At 39.0% G+C, this 17,416-nt stretch overlaps 1 protein-coding gene across 4 annotated transcripts in view; it reads left to right on the forward strand.

Annotated features, from left to right (window-relative positions):
• Positions 1-17,416, forward strand: part of ARHGAP26 (Rho GTPase activating protein 26) — a 528,120-nt gene that overhangs the window by 315,885 nt on the left and 194,819 nt on the right. For all 4 annotated transcript variants that reach the window (XM_078150504.1, XM_021004972.2, XM_078150503.1 and 1 more), the window contains exons 13-14: positions 4,179-4,244; positions 9,110-9,184. In XM_078150504.1, coding sequence (XP_078006630.1) covers positions 4,179-4,244; positions 9,110-9,184 — 141 coding nt within the window. The remainder of the gene's footprint in view (positions 1-4,178; positions 4,245-9,109; positions 9,185-17,416) is intronic.

The raw sequence follows: 17,416 nt of genomic DNA on the forward strand, positions 1-17,416 counted from the left end.
CAGTTGGGGATCATGTAGTTCTTTTGTACCCCTCCAGCTAGGTCTTTTTATTGTTACCTCTCATTCATTTCTGAATATATCTCTCTCCTGCAAGCAAGCCATCCCTTGTAACAAAGACCGAACCAAAACAAAAACAGGGACTATTTTTTACCTGTCTTTGTATGCCCAGTGCTTTAGCACGGGGCCTCTGGCACATAGCACGGGCTTGATAAATCGGTATTAATTGACTGACTGAAAGAGAAAATAAAAGCTTTTGTTTTTTAAGTAACGAAAGAAGAGAAGATGATTGAACAAACTCAGTGAACTGAGGAAATGTGTCTGACAGTTTATGTTATATACCACACCATAGGGCCCTCTCCCATCCCCCTCTGCCCCCTGCAAAGAAGGGCAGAAGGAGTGTTTTCTCAACTCTTCGCTGGAATCCAGTATTCCCTTCCCTCCTTTCCCCTCCTGTCCTCTTCCTTTCCCTTTTCCATTTAAATGGATATCATTTAGTATGGTTTTTTTCCCCCAGCATCTTTCAGGGGCATCTTCCCATGTGTCTCTGAATTCTGCCTGTTCAGGATTTCTTATGACATATCCCCTTATACTGATGAGTCCTCCAGTCAGTGGGCATCTGCTTTGTTTCCAATTCTTTTTTTTTTACCAGAAAAATGGTGTTGCTGTCAATATTTTGGTGTATATTCTGCATTTCTCTGTTTGACCACTTTGACTTACCTACCTAGCAGCATACCGTAGATTATTCTTTTCTTTTAAGGTCTCTATCAATATCCTTTGTTTTTTAAAAATACTTTAATTTTTTCCCAATTTTATAAAAATAATTAACATTTTTTTTTGTTTTTTTAAATGTTGAGTTCCAGATTCTCTCCCTTTCTTTATTCCATCACAATCAAATACACAGCTTGTTCAGGCATTCCCCAAGTCATAGGCATCCCTTCAATTTCCAATTCTTTGCCACCAAAAAAAAGAGCTGCTATAAATATTTTTGTATATATAGATTTTTTTCCCATTTAAAAAAAATCCCTTTGGTATATAGATCTAGTAGGGATTTTGCTGAGTCAAAGGGTTTTACAGCCTTTGGGCATAATTCCAAATTGCTCTCCAGAATGCTTGGATCAGTTTACAACTCCACCAACAATTCATTAATGTCCCAATTTTCCCACATCCCCTCCAACATTTTTCATTTTCCTTTTCTGTCGTATTAGCCTATCTGATAGGTGTGAGGTGATAACTCAGAGTTTCTCTAATCAGTAGTGATTTAGAGCATTTTTGGATTTGACTATAGATAGCTTTGATTACTTCATCTGAAAACTGCCTTTCGTATTCTTTGACCATTTTATCAATTGGGAAATGACTCATATTCTTATAAATTTGACTCAGTTTTCTCTATATTTAAGAAATGAGGCCCTTATCAGAGAAACTTGCTGTAAAAAATTTTTTTTTCAGTTATGATTACTAACTGTATTTTCCTCCATTCTATTCTTCTATTTATTCTACTCTCTCTTTTCACTCTGTTTTATTTCTGATCACTACCTCCCTCAAACTCCCGTCTCTTCACATCTCCTTCTTCTTCTTATTTCCCTATAGGGTAAGATAGATTTCTATATCCATCTTTGTGCAAATTCCAATCAGAGTAAGGTTCAAACATTGTCTGCCAACCTGCAGCCCCCTCCCCTCAATATCTTCCTTTTCACTGTAAAAGCTCTTAAACGATTCTTTTTATGTAAGATAATTTACTCCATTTTACCTCTCCCTTCCCTCTTCTGCCAGTGCATCCTTCTTTCTCACCCCTCAATTTTATTTTTTCTAGATATCATCCCGTCGTGGTCAATGCGCACCCATACCCTCTTGTCTATGTATACTCCTTCTAACTGTCCTTATCAAGTTTCTAGGAGTTAGGAGTGTCATCTTCCCATATAGGAATGTAAAAAGTTTAACCTTATTAAATTCCTTATGGTTTCTCTCTCCTATTTACCTGTTTATGTTTCTCTTGAGTCTTGTATTTGGAAGTCATATTTTCCATTTAGCTCTGGTCTTTTCATCTGGAATGCTTAAAAGTCCTTAGCTCATTAAATGTACATTTTTCTTTTGAAAGATTGCACTCAGTTTTGCTTGGTAGGTAATTCTTGGTTATAATCCTAGTTCCTTTGCTCTCTGGAATATTATATTCCAAGCACTCCAGTCCTTTAATGTAGAAGCTGCTATATCTTGTGTTAACTGTGGCTCCATGATACTTGAATTTTTTTTTTTTTTTGCTGGGAACTCTGGAATTTGTCCATAATATTCCCAGGAGTTTTCATTTTGGGATCTCTTTCAAGAAGTGATCAGTGGATTCTTTCCATTTCTATTTTATCCTCTAGTTCTAGGATATCAGGGCAGTTTTCCTCAATAAATTCTTGAAAGATGTTGTCCAGGCTCTTTTTCAGGTAATCCAATAATTCTTAAATGATCTCTCTGGGATCTGTTTTCTAGGTCAGTTGTTTTTCCAATGAGATATTTCACATTTTTTTCTATTTTTTCATTCTTTTAGTTTTGTTTTATTGTTTATTGATGTCTCATGGAGTCTTTAGTTTCCATTTGTTTCCATTTTCCCAATTTAAGAAATAATTTTCTTCGGTGAGCTTTTATATATTCTTTTCCATTTAGCCAATTCTATTTTTTAAGGAGTTGAGTTATCTTTTGTGGATTTTTGTGCCTCTTTTACTATTTGGCCTATTCTGTTTCTTAAGGTATTATTTCCTTCTTCTTCTTCTTTTTTTTTTTTTGTGCCTCCTGGACCAAGCCGTTGACTGTCTTTTCATGATTTTCTTCTATCAGTCTCATTTCTTTTTCCCAGTTTTTCCTCTACTTCTATTATTTGATTTTAAAAATTCCTTTTGAACTCTTCTAGGATTATTATTATTTTTTTTGTCTGAGATCAATTCACATTTTTCTTCGAGGCTTTGGATGTAGCAGTTTTGAATTTGTTGTCTTCTTCTGAGTTTGTTTTGATCTTCCCTGTCACCAAAGAAACTTTCTATGGTCAGGTTCTTTTTTTTGGTGTTTGCTTATTTTTCTAACCTATTTATTGACTCTTAACATTATGTTAAAGTTGGCCTCTGCTCCCAAGATGGAGGGGCCACTGTCCCAAACTTAAGGGTTTTTTGGTTTTTTTTTTTTTTGGTGTAGCTATTTCCAGAACTCGTTTCGGAGGTCTGTAAGTTTTCAGTTCTTCCAAGGTGGTATGATCTTAGGAGAGGTGTGGCCACTGCTCTCCTGGCATGTGCTCTGGTATGTGAGTGACCAGCACTTTTTTCACCCTGGAACGTTGATCAGGATCCCTGTTCCACCATAACTACGTATCTTAGGGTCCTAGTGCTCCTCCTTTCCCTGGGATTGTGACCAGACCTGTATATTGGAAATGCAACAGAGTCCTGTACCCAGTGCCAGCAACGGTCACCTGTAGTCTCCTGATCAGTTGTCCAGTCCCCTGTGGAAATCCATCTGGGTGGTGAACTCAGGAAGCCACTGCGGTAGCTTCAGTAGCTCCTGAGGTCTGCTGCTGGCTTGTTGGGTGTGGTCTGTGCTGGACTTAACTTCTCTGCAGACCTTCTAGGTTTTATCGGTCTGGAAAATTGTTTCAGTCTGTGCTTTTGTTGGTTCTACCACTCTAGAATTCATTTTGAAGCATTATTTTAAAATTGTTTGGAGGGCAGTTTGGGAGCGCCCAAGCGAGCCCTTGGCCATCTTGGCTCTACCCCAAGTAGCCTTTGTTTTTAACATCACCTAGATTTCCCCTTTTATCTCCCCCCTTCCCCTCTCCCAAAGAGCCATGAGCTGTACCTTGTAACAAAGAATTTCACTATGGATTTTTAATAAATAATACTGAATTATTGAAAGCGTAAAGGGAACTCCCAAGTTCAAAGCATTTTTGATGAGCGCCTAGTTACTTCCCATCTCTTTATTGGGAAGGTAAGTATATTTTCTTTTTGAATAGTCAGTAAACTAGCATTTATTAAGCACCAGCTATGTGCCAAATGCCAGGCTAAGCCCTGGAAATAAATACAAAGAAAGGCAAACAGCAGTCCTGGCTCTCCAGGAGCCTATAGACTGATGGGGAATAAGCAGAAATTTCACCATAATGTTGGTTCCAGTGGTTGCTCTAAAAAAAACAATCATCTCCCTCCTTTCTTTTCCAGCTGCACAGTTGGACACCATTGGCTTCAGCATAATCAGGAAGTGCATCCATGCTGTGGAAACCAGAGGTAAAGGAACTCAACAGATGGCGTTGTTCTCCGTGAAGGTTGCACAGCTGTTTGTAGCATATTTTCTGCTACCTGCTGCTTCCCAATTTTAGTGATTTATTAACTGCCAGAATACCACAATCAGTGTGTATATCACGGGGTCTCAGAGTCCACCTAGTCCAACGCTGCCAGAACTTCCCCCGCATTCTTCTACAACCCAAAAGGGGTCATCCAGCTTTGGCTTGAGCACTTCCACGTCGTGTAACCCATTACTTCCCAAGGCAAGCCCATTCCATTCTGGGACACCTATAATTGTTAAGAAGTTCATCTCAATGCCATTTGCTATCACTTCTGGATGCTCTTAAAATGTAACACCCAGGGGCAGCTGGGTGGCACAGTGGATAGAGTGCTGGCCTTGGAGTTAAGAGGACCTGGGTTCAAATCCAACCTCAGACACATAACATTCACTAGCAGTGTGACTCTGGGCAAGTCACTTAACCCCAATTGCCTCCCATTAAAAAACAAAAATAAATAAAATGCCACACCCAGACCTGAACACAACAGTACTGCAGGTATAGTCTGGCCATGGTAGGGGACCATCACCATCACTCATGAGAACAGGGTCTCTACATCAGTCAATCAGTAAACATTTATTAAGCACCTACTATATGTCACCATGCTAATTAAGCACTGGGGATACAAAAAGAGGACCCCTTCTCAGAATGATATTTTTGCAATGTAAAATTCATAGAGTTAACAAAGGAAATCAATTATATTCAAACACAGGTATGAAAATACTAGTAGAAGTTTATAGACTTCAGCTTAAGAGCCCTGGATCTAGAGAGACCCAATGTACCTGATAGTGGAGGAGAGAGATTGGAGAATGAAGTCATCGAGGGTGCCTCGTTCCCTGGCCTTTCTGAACACGTTGTCTTCTCCATGGGTTCCAGTCAGACTTGTCATTAACCCATGAGATCTGGTCCTTTCTTCCTTTTGGGCTAGAATATCAGTAACAGAGGCCACTAAACAGTCCTTAGATTACTAGACTGGCTTCAAATGAGCAATTGAGTGTCTCGTGATTCACTGTTTGGTTTACCATTTTTCATGGCTCTGTCTTATACATCTCAAATGAGAGTTAGTTGGTAGCACAATGTTGCCGAGGCTCAGAGGTAGGATTTGCACTTCGGCCCTCTAACTTCACAACATACTACTTCCGTAGACAGTTATGTGGTTTGTCCTTTGTTCTCAAAGAGGACCATGACATCAGGAAGATGATGCCATGACTTGTAGGTGAATAGGTTTTCAGTGAGGGAGGGCTGTGCAAAGTGACCATAGATAGCAGTGAAAGAAAGTGGAAAGATTGATTTTGAAATTTTGAAGGAAAAAAAAGATTTTTATTATGTGCTGTAAGTGCTTAGGATATAAATGAAAGCCAAAAAAAAAAAGACAGTCTCCATCTTCAATGAGTATAATTACATTCTGATGAGGGAAGATAGCATATAATAGGAAACTGGAAAACAAGGGATGGAGAGAGGTATATCTGTGTGCACACTTTCAGTAAAATCTGACTTGGATATGAAGTGAGCAAGGCTGGTGAACTTCTTTAAACAGTGGTTCTTGGCCAGAATCCACCAATTAAAGAAGGGGGCATTAGAGGTGGAAACATTTCCAGGGTAAGGAGACTGCTTTGATGGAGGCGGAAGAGCCTGGAGATTCTGAAGCAGAGCCAGGGGATAAGAAGTTGGGCTATACAGTATTACCCTTATTATTACCCTTACATAGTAATTCATTATTACCCAAAATATTTGACGTAATTTTAGAAATAGTTATAGCAGTAAGAAGAGAAAAATTAAAGAAATGAACATTGGCAAAGATGAGCATAAAATAATCTCTTTTAGCAAATGACATGACGACATATTAATTTAAGATCTTCAACTGAAAAATTAAAGAAAGAAATAACTCATCCTTTGTTAAGATGAACCAAGGGGATAAAAATCTACATTTTTATATATTACTAATAGAAACAAGGAAAAATATTTAGAAAAAGAAATACTATTTATAATGTAAAATTGCATAAAACAGTTGGAGAGTTAACCTACCAAGATATCATAAAGCCTTTGTAAAAACTACCAACTCTGAAACGGTTTTGAGAGAATTACTATATAATTTGAGCCAATATTCTTCGAGCTAAGTGCTATTAATATCCTTATGTTACGGTTGAGGAAACTGAGGCAGATAAGTTAAATTACTTACTCAAAGTCACAAAGCTAGTAAATATCTGAGGCCATATTTGAACTTGGGTCTTCCTGACTCCAGGCCCAGCGTTCCATCCACTGTACCTTAACTGTCTGTAGTGCATGGGAAAACAAAGGACTGAAGTCATCAAGCAGAAAAGTTAACTTTCCAATCTTAGATTGTTTTGGGAAGTGTTAATTACAAAAGCTCTAGTACTGAATTTTTAAAAATAGATCAATGAAACAGAATAAAAATCCAAAATTAGAGCCAAAGGCATCTAATGGATGAATGTTTTATACATCCAAAATTACAAAACAGTATAGAATTGAATTTTGACTTCAATATACATTGTTAGGAAAATTTGATAGCTAGTCAAAAATAGGATCAGGCTAATACTCAACAGCATATATGTAATATATATGTATGTATGTGTGTACAACACAAGTGCTAGGTACACATGTATGCAACAATACAAATTGTAAGAAGAAAGAATATTATTATCTCTGTTCTAGAGTTGAGAAGATTATCTCTTATTTATTTGTTTGTTTATTTATGTATTTTAGGCAATTGGGGTTAAGTGACTTGCCCAGGGTCACACAGCTAGTAAGTGTCAAGTGTTTGGTCGAAAATTATAATCTTTTAAATGAATGTGATTGGTGACAAAATATATTAAATTCTATAAAAATAAGGGAGTTTTTCACAGCAAAAAGCAGTTTATCCAAAATTACAAAAATAATTACTAATGAAAGCTAACAACCTGGAATCTATAATATTTAGGTAGAAGCTGTAATTTCCTACAGTCATTTTAGAAATTGGTGTTAGGATGGTTGAGTGGGTGACTCCCTTCTGTTCGTTGTATCTGCACTAGGGGAAGCCCAATGTCTGATACCTAGTAGGAGCTTCATTAATGCTTATTAATGGATTGTCTCAGAGGGTATAGCCCTACAGTGTCACAGAATTCAGTGGCTATCCCCCTTTCTGTGACCTTAGATGAGTCGCTCATTATGTTTAAGCTTTGAATGGGCTAGACTCTAAGATCTTTAGTAACTGCAGATCACCTCATTTTACCTATATATTCTAGGTACCCATAGGCTTTAGATAGTCATATTTCTCTATAAATTATTAATTAAAAATTCAGCAAATTCACGTCCAATACTTGCGTCTTCCAAGAACCTGCCTTGTTTGGCAGTGGCTCTAGCATAATAATTTGTTGCTATGAAGTGTCTCATGGGTAAGTAGTAGGTAGGTAGATAGATGGAGAGATAGAGAAATAGGTAAGACAGGTTGATAAAATGGAGCAGTGAGTACAAAGACACCATGAGCTCTTGGTTCAAATTATCCTTCTATATAAAATAAGATTGTGACTATTTTTTCACCATGTTGTAAAGACCCATTTCTCCAGATTTATGGAGATGTAAATGAATAAAAAAGGGTTAACATTTGTTGGATCACTTAGGTGACTGTTTTACAATGAGCTTCCAAAAGAGGAAATATGATAAAACATATTAAAATCCTTTCAATAGAAATATGGGCAGCCTCCAGGTTCAGAATGTTGAATGTACCATCAGAAGATAATAGTATTTTTCCTTTCTAAAACTGTTGTTGCATAGTGAATATTTAGAGTTGAGAGACATTTTTATTTATCAATTTGTTTTGCTTAACTTGTTTTTCTCCTTCAAGGGAGAGTTCCATTGGAAGGGGATTGTATTTGTGTGCGGTTAAAAAAACAAAACAAAGCCAACAACAAAAAACCCAAAGGCATCAATCAATAACAAAATAAAATCAACCTGAAAGATCAACTAGTTCTTTCCTGGTATTGAATAAAGAGGAAGGTGATATTATCATCTTTCTTTAAAAAAAATTTTATACGGGCAAACATTTATGTAACAAAAGAGCAGGCTTGGGGGCAGCTAGGTGGCGCAGTGGATAGAGCATTGACCCTGGATTCAGGAGGACCTGAGTTCAAATCCGGCCTCAGACATAAAACACTTACTAGCTGTGTGACCCTGGGCACGTCACTTAATCCCATTACCTAGCCAAAAAAAACAAACCAAAACAAAAGAGTAGACTTCTGACCACTAAGCTATGTTCTTTAATAAGTTCTTTTTTTATCTACCAACTGTATGTGCTTTGGCCACCATTTGTAAAACTGAGAGTGTCATCACCATTAAGTATTTCATATTCTGGTATTGCAGAATGGCATCATAAAAATCCAAAGTGTACCTCTTTGTTACTTCTCTCTGTTGTTGGCTACACACACACACAAACACATGTATGTATGTATTTCTAATATACACATATGCGTGTACCCCCAAATATTTATATAAATAATACACATGTGTTATTGCCATTATTACTGACATCTTTCAGCCTGTCCAGATGCTGCCTCTGGCAGGGGAGGTTGGAGATCTTTCCCTTCTGATTACCAGACTAACACCAGGGTTATACTGTGTAGTCCGTCCATGAAATTCTAGACAGCTGTACCAAATCCCGTCCATCCCTTCCCCAGCAGCAGGGCTGAGTGACAAGATGCTTTAATTAGAGCAGTTATTAGGAAGGCTGAGGAAATGAAAGAAATGCATTAGGTTGCATTAGCCTTATTTGTGCATTGATGGTCCTCTAATTAAATCAGAGTCTTTTTCTTTTCCCAGGGATCAATGAGCAAGGACTCTACAGAATTGTTGGCGTCAACTCCAGAGTCCAGAAGTTGCTGAGTGTTTTGATGGGTGAGTGCCATAGCCGCTGGCTCTGAGCAAAAGTGGCTGGTAGGGTTGTTTTGGAAAAGTATGGGGAGGAGAGGGAAGGAGGGGAAGGACCCAACCCTTCTGGATGAAATATTTATTGATTGGAAATCAGGACTTAGAGGGATGTAAGCAAAAAAAAAAACCCAAAAGAAAAGAAAATGGTGTCAGGTTCCTGTCCCACCCTGGCTCTCCCCTTGATAGCTGGAGAGGACTTTGGCTATGAATATCTCTGGTTATTCCCAGCTGGCCTTGCCATAATTTCTGTTACAGACTTTAAAAACATGCCAGAGCTTGGATTCCTTTTGCTCTCCCACATTAGAGCCTGGGGACATAGACCAGGAGTACCACACCCTTACTGGTGGAAGACAGCTGCCTTTGGCCTCTTGCCTTGCCATGGAATCCATATCCCATATGGCCCCTCCCTATTTCGTCTTTAATAGTCTGTGACTCTTGCTGTCTATGAAATGGGTCAGGTATTTATTGATTCCAAAGTCTGGTGCCTCAGCAAGGGGATCAATGCAATAAATTAATCAACAAGCATTTATTAAGTGCCTGCAGTGTGCCAAGAACTATGCTCAGTGTTGGAGGGACAGAGCCAAAATGAATCGGTCATTGTCCTCAAGGAACTTTTCTTTTGTATTGGAAAACAACAGGTACTCATGTAAGTAGATATAAAATATATCTTTTTGGTAGGAAGAGGAGCTAGTACCTTGGGGGTGCTGTAGCCAGGAAAGACTTCATTCCATACAGAGAGTAGAACTTGAACTGAGCTTTGAAGGAGGCTGTGGATTCTAAGAGACAGAAGTGAGGAGAGAGAGGATCTAAGCTTGGGGGACAACCTATATAAAGGTAGCATTGGAAATGAGATGCAGACAACGGAGTAATAATATTTAATAACATAGGAAGAAGCCTGATGTTGAAGGGCTTTAAATGCCAAGCAGTCTAGTTAATATTTGATCCTGGAGGTGACAGGGAGCCATTAATGCTTCTTGAGCAGAGCAGTAACATGCTTAGATTTATGTTTTTGGAATATCACTGTGTCAGAGGAGAAAGGAGAGACTCGAAGGTTGGGGTTTGCAATTATGAGGCCATTGCAACAATTTGGGCAAGAAGTAATGATTAGAGCCTTTGTGAGTGGAGAAGAGGGGATGATTCTAACTATGGGAACTTTTCTTGAGAAAATAATGTTTGTTCCTTTGCTAGTGAGAATCCATCACATTACTTCAAAGCTGAGTTTACTTCAATGGATAATCCTTCTGATCCAATCTCCTAGCCCACAAATTCATACTCTCTCTACGTAGAGTAAGCAGCAGAACTCAACCTACACTTCCTTCTTCCTTCCTCCTCCGCCCCGTATGGGTAGCAGATATCCAAACAAAACCTTCGTCCCACTCCGCACGTTCAGTATTCAAATCGGAGCCCCATGAGCTAATGGGCCAAATGTGCTTAGGCTGCAGATTTCCTGTATTTTTAGACGCAAATGCAGCCAGCACCAGTGAATAACATAGATTTAAATGGCAAACAGATCAGGTTTCCGAGATTGGTGACTGTAATATTTGTCACTTATAAGCACATTTGGAGGGACACTTTTATAGATGGGGCTGCTGCTTGTGGTCCCAGCTTGGTGCTCTAGGCAGGGACACCACTCATGTAAGACTCACTTGCTTCAATGAAAACAAATTCAGTTGGGGGGAAAAATCATGATTTCCTATTGTTTGTGTCTCTCATCTTGGGCTAAATCTACCTCTTCTATACCCTAATTCTCTCACTCAGTCAATATACCTTCTTTTTAAAGTAAAGTTTTATTGATAATTTTTGTTCTTAATATCATTTCCCTTTCCCAGTGAATCTTCCCTTACCCTCCCAGAGAGTTTTCCCTTATAACTAAAAATTTAAAAAAAGCAAAAAAAAAAAAAAGAAAGAAAAGAAAAGCTACTTCAGCAAAACGAACACATTGAAAAGGCCTGATATTCTCCTCTGGAAAGAAACGGGAGGAGGTGCTTTCCCAGATTTCCTTTAAGACTACTGTTAGGAAACTTAATAACTATGTTAATACAGTGCTTCAGTTTACTTTGTTGTCATTGTATATATTGTTTTCACGTTTATGCATCGATTCTTCTGCAGCCCAGTAGTATTCCATTACATTCATATATTGTAACTTGTTTAGTCATTCCCCAATTAATGGGCATCTACCTTGTTCTCAGTTCTTTATAGTTACAAAAAAAAAGTTTAGTGTCTATGGGGCTTTTAAAAAAAAATTGTTGGCCTTCCTGTGGCATATGTCTTGCAGTGGGATTTCTGGGTCAGTGGATATGGATATTTTAGTCACTTTCATCATGTATTTACAAATTGGTTTCCAAATGTTTGGACCGTTTTTTCAGCTCCACCATTAGTGCACTAGTGTGCTCATCTTTCCACAGCCCTTCCAATGTTGACCAGTGATTCCTATCTTTTGTCATCTTTGTCACTTTACTGGGTGTAAGGTTACTTTGATTTGCATTTCTCTTATTATTAACGATTGTAGCATTTTTTATGTGGTTGTTAATAGCTTGCAGTTCCTTTTAGAAATATTTGTTTATATCCTTTGACCACTTATTTATTGAAGAATTAGTGTTTGGTCTTATGGATTTCATGCCTTATTTGTTAATTTCAAGAGTCTAAGCTGCTTCCATGAAAAAATCCTATTCTGTCATTAATCTTCAGTGAAATTGATGTTTAAACCATAACTATTTGTTTATCTTAGGGGCCTCTCTTGAAATTTCAATGTTTTAGTTCAGATTGTAGGCATAGTTAACTTTGAGAAATTTTGATGGTAGCCACTGAAGTGGCTACCAAGGCAGGAGATATCTAAGCCTTAGTTAAGAATCTTATGCAGGGGTGAGGAAATTTGGCGTTTCAGGCAGGCCCATAACATATTTGAAACAAGAGCTGCTTAGGTCATTGGACTAAACAGAAGAAGAGGTGTGAAGGAACCTGGTTTCTATCACTGATACTCTGGTTGGCTCTCAAACCAGCCATTTGTCTACTATCTTCCTCAGGATGATTAATGTAATAACCTGCTTCTATGAATTGTTGTGAGGAATAAGCATTAACCAGCTGGAAAGCCCCCAGGGAACCCAGTGTGTGAATATGAAGCAGCAGAACACCATGAGGACAGCTGTGCCGGGCTGACAGCTAAGCTCCCTCATCTGCCAGGTCTTTTTCTCATTTTCTGTAGCTCTAGGCAGCACATCCTAGATCATAATCCCAGGTGAGGATTAACCAAAATTTACTTGGCTCACCAGAGCCTAAGGTGTGGATCTTTCAGCTTGTCTGTGGGTGTCCCACAAATGGGGAAGGGCTGAAACCAAAATCTGTGATTATACTAGCATACTAACTTGATATTTCAAGCCAAATGGTTTAATTCTTATATGTGACATTCTCCCAGGATTCTCACCTTGGTTTATAAAGGGGGAGTGTGGAGGGGAGTGTTCTCTTTCTCCATCCTTATTGCTAATTCAGAATTTGGAGCTAGGAAGGAACCTGTCTGGTCCAGGGCCTCTTAAAATTTTTCTGTGTTTGACAGCCAGGTGAAGCCCTTCTCAGAATATTTTTTTTTATTGTTGTCTACATTCATAATTGAAGAAAATGCTAAATTTCAACTAGAGATTGATGAAAATAAAGTTGGAATTTTATTTCATATCCAAGTTCATGGACCCCCTAAAATCTATGTGGATTGAGAAATTCTTGATCTAATCTTATCAACTCCATCATTGAAATTAAGGTCAAGAAAGGTTAATGATAGCTAATAAACCTAGCACTGTATCTACCTCCATCCCTTATCTACCAAGTTAGGTTGTCTTGTCTGGGATCACAAAGGAGGCTGAGTAGGAACTCAAGTGCATTACTCTTTCCACTATACCACACTTCCTTCTCAGTGCCATGCCCAGTTTTGAGCACGTAGCACTGTTTCACCAGACATAATTTAAATATGGCTCATTCCATTCAGGAAGCATTCTATTCACATGCTGTTCTAGGACATTTCGACATTCTAATGTTCGTGATGTTGCTTGAGAATTTTGATTAAGAACACACTTGGATTCACTATCTGACAGTCTCAAAAGAGTTAGCAGTGTGTTACTCTTATTATTATCATAATGGATTTTAATTAAATAAGAACCACCAGTCTCTTTTCTTTACCCATATACTTGAGGACATTGCTTGGTAGATACTGACAGAGGACAAATGCTATGAGAATGTTTCATACTAAACACTGGAACTCCTTAGGAGATTCTGGTAGAATTTCTAGCAAATACAGTTGTGCTCTCTTAATATACTAGTGTCAAACCAAAAAATGACCTTTGATCTGGTTTCCCAGCAACAGAGGTCAGTGGTCTTTAGAGACTGTAAAGGAGGGAGAAAGACTTAAAAATTCCTAGAAACAGAGGCTCTCTTGGGGGCAGTTTTAAAACTTTGTCTGTAGATGTAGAGGAAAATGACCTAGCCAACTTTCAGTTTAGAAAATGTGTTTTGTAAACCAGCTGTTATACTGTCCTTATGTGTGTGTGCCTGGACAACACATCTAACGTGCAGTGTGTACAACTTAGGCCGGTGTTTTCTTTCTTTTACCATTGATTAAACTAAAGTTAATGCTACGAAGAACACATGGAAGGTATTAGAGAGAATCAGGAAATGCAGTGCTTTATAAACACTAACTTATGTTAACATGCTTTCCCTTGCTCCATTTCTTTTCAGTCAAACTATGCACACCGTATAGCACAGCACCCAGGGACCCTTTGGGTCCATGCTTTTTTATTCTCTGCCTTTTATTTCCTACCCTTTTCCAAGAAATAGCATCAGTGAGTCAACACGGTCCGTTCAGAGAGCTTTTAGACTTGGAGTTAGGAGATCCAGGTTTTGTTCCATCTCCAATAGAGATGTGGGACGTTTCCTATTCTTGAATCTGTTTCTTCAGTTATAAAATGGGGATAATAACTCACTATCTTCTTCACAGGTTGGTTGTAGGGAAAGGATTTTGTAAGTGTTAAAGTGCTTTAGAAATGTGAGCTGTTTGTTATTTTAATAACAGAAACCAACTTTGCATAGTAGAGGACCATAGAGGAAGTCATAAATTAGAGCTGGAAAGAATCTTTCCTGGTCATCTAATCCAACCCCCTCATTTTCCAGATGAAGAAACTGGGGTTCTCTCTAATAATGGCTATTTAGAATGTCCATTTCAGTTACCATTTCTATCTACTTCTCTTCTAAATCTTTCCCAGAGCTATTACTAAGAAGCAAGTTTGGGTTTTGCATTCCCTTCTCCTTCTTTTCCCCATCTCTCTTCTATCTCTGTTCTCTTTCTCTTCTACCTTCCCCTCTCCATTTCTTTCTCTCCCCCCCTTTCCATTGCTATGAAACATCCAAGGGAGCAAAAGAAGGAGACCTTGAATAGTATACAAACTGGAAAATCAAACTCTCCACCTCATTTATTTTTAAGCTTACTTATCTGTGTAAGTAGCATTTCCCACTCTAGCAGAATGTAAGCTCCTTGAAGGCAAGAAACGTTCTTGAATAATCAGTTAGGGGTTGAAAATTCTCCTCTGTAACAGACAAGAAAATGCAGTCATTAATCTTGCTAACATTTGCCATTGCATTGTCAGCAGGAATTAGACAAGAGCATGATTGAAGCAGATTTGTTTGTAGCAAATGTTTAAGGCTCTCTTGTTTACCTCACTGTGCTAGGTACTGGTGGAGATAAACTGTTCAGACAGGGCAGGCTCCCTGCCCTGGCTATTCACAGTATTACATGGAAAAGGAATTTTATTGTCCAGTCATTTTTCTAGTCATGTCTAACTCTGTGACCCCATTTGGGGTTTTCTTGGCAAAGGTACTAGAGTGGTTTGCCATTTCCTTCTCCAGGTCATTTTACAAATGAGGAAACAAGGGGTAAGTGACTTACCCATGGTCACACAGATAATAAGTGTCTGAGGCCAGATTTGAACTTAGGAACATGAAATTTTGAATTTTAAGAAGTAGACTGAGATCAGGGCAGCTATTCAAATTCTGTTAACTTCTGATGATACACACTTATAAAAGGAAGCTGAGTCACTGGTGACACAAAACAGGAAATCATCTCCTGTCACAGTGATATGGGTCCTGGGGGAAGTATTTCTGGATCCTGATCTACCTGGAACAGTGGAACATTTGAATGGAGGGAATAGCTTCCCGGCTTTTAATCTGTGGCCATTACATCCAGCAGGCATCTACCAAGTGCCTACTGTGTACAAAGCACTTTATTTAAAAAAAAAAAAGAAATAATTGCTGTCCTCCAATAGCTCCCTAGTCCTTACTTGTTTGAGCTGCAGAATCTCATGTCTAATTAGTTATATGACTTCTCTACTGAGGTATCCCACTGGCATCTTAACGCTATACGCATGCCCCAGAAATTATATTCTTCTCCCCTAAATCTAAACTTAACTGCTGTGGGGCTGCTTTTGTCTCTTCCCTTTCCCTCACTTCTTATGGTCAGTCAATAACCGTGTCCTGTTGATTTCATTTGTCCATCATGCCTTGCATACATCCCCTCCTTTTTCTTGCCACTGCTACCATTGAAGCAAAGAGTTAAGTGACTTGCCCAGAGTCACACAGCCATAGTAAATGTCTGAGGCCAGATTTGAACTCACAAAGTTGAATCTTCCTGACTTCCAAGGCAAGTACTCTATCTACTGTGCCACCTAGCTACCCATAGTATATAATTAGATTCAGTGTAAAGAAAAATAAGAGGCAAACCCACCCCAAACCAGAATGGACTTCCTCATGAAGTAATGTGTTCTCTATCATGAGTCTACGTATCATGAGTTTTCTAAAAATGATTCAAATTCAGGTACATGTTGGGCTGAATTTCTGCACTCCTTTGCAGTTCTGAAATTCTGATTCTGTAGTCTGTAGTGGGAAAAAAGAAGAGGACTCTTAACAATAAGCATTTGTTAGGTTCCTATCCTATGTAGACTCCTGTATGAGACTCCAGATCTCAAGAGGCTTATATTTTCCTGGGAGAGAAGCAAAGTGCCTTCTGGCCAAGCCACAGATGGGGTAAACAGACCCTGAATCCACAGTGCAGAGAAGACTCGGCCTCCTTTCTGGTGGGTTTCCCTGCCTCAGGCCTTTCTTCACTCTAGTCTCCATTCCACTGCCAAAGTGATTCTTGTAGGCCTGCCCATGTTAACCCCTCTATTTACTAAACTCCAGTGACTCCTGGATCTAATCTAAAATCCTCTGCTTTTAAGTCCTTTCACAGACTTGCCCCTGCCTACTTTTCCAGTCTTCTTTCACTTTATGCCCCCCCCCCTTTGTATTCTGCAGTCCAGTGACACTGGCCTTTTTGCCTTTCCTTTCAAATGACACTCCATCTCCCCCCATCTCCATGCCTTTTACACTGGTTGTTTCTAATTTCTGGGATGCTGTTCCTTCTGCCCTTCCTGCTTCTTTCAGCTCAAATCCTTCCCCCAGCAAGAGGACTTGCCCATCTGCTCTGTCCCTCTACCCCTACTGATTATGCCTTACCAGGTTTGCCTCCCATCATCCTCTGTATATTTTGTTTGCACATAATTGTTTGCATGTTGTCTCTCCTATTAGAATGTGAGCTTAAAAAGAGAGAGAGAGAGCGAGCTCCTTGACGCCAGGGTCCATATTTTTTTCTTTTCAGATAGTAAGAACTTAGTAAATGCTTGTCTGTGTGTCAGTTCACAGATTTGTTTGTACACATGGAGGTACACATTTCTGGTGTTTTCTCCATTGGCGGATTTCTTCTCCCCCTATGATGAATGTTGTTACTAGCTAGTCATGAGAAGATGAGGAGGGGAGAAAGGCTTTTAGTCTGGAGAAAGCCATAAATTCTCTCCCCTACTATTCAAGGCACAGCATATTCAGCTGCTCCTAGAGGCTTCAAAATGTCAGGGGAGCCAAACACGCAAGTCTGGGGCTTCAGCAAGGAGGTGTGGAAATTGGCAGCTCTTTCTGAAAAGAAGGTAGCTCGGGAGGCCTGGGTTTGGGGTGTATTGGAAATAGGATGAATTAAATGTACTTCAACCCTGAAGGAGCCTTGCCTCATCAGTGCTATAAAAAGCCTTTTCCCCAGGACTGTTATTTGAGTCTTGACTGTGATGTTATACTATATCCCTATGGTTGCAGGCCCTTTTTAAAGTGGATACTAATTGTTACTTTGCTAAATGTGGT

The sequence above is a fragment of the Phascolarctos cinereus genome, unplaced genomic scaffold, assembly GCF_003287225.1.
Source record: "Phascolarctos cinereus isolate Bilbo 61053 unplaced genomic scaffold, phaCin_HiC Scaffold_2;HRSCAF=192, whole genome shotgun sequence".
In the NCBI taxonomy this organism is placed as follows: Eukaryota; Metazoa; Chordata; class Mammalia; order Diprotodontia; family Phascolarctidae; genus Phascolarctos; species Phascolarctos cinereus.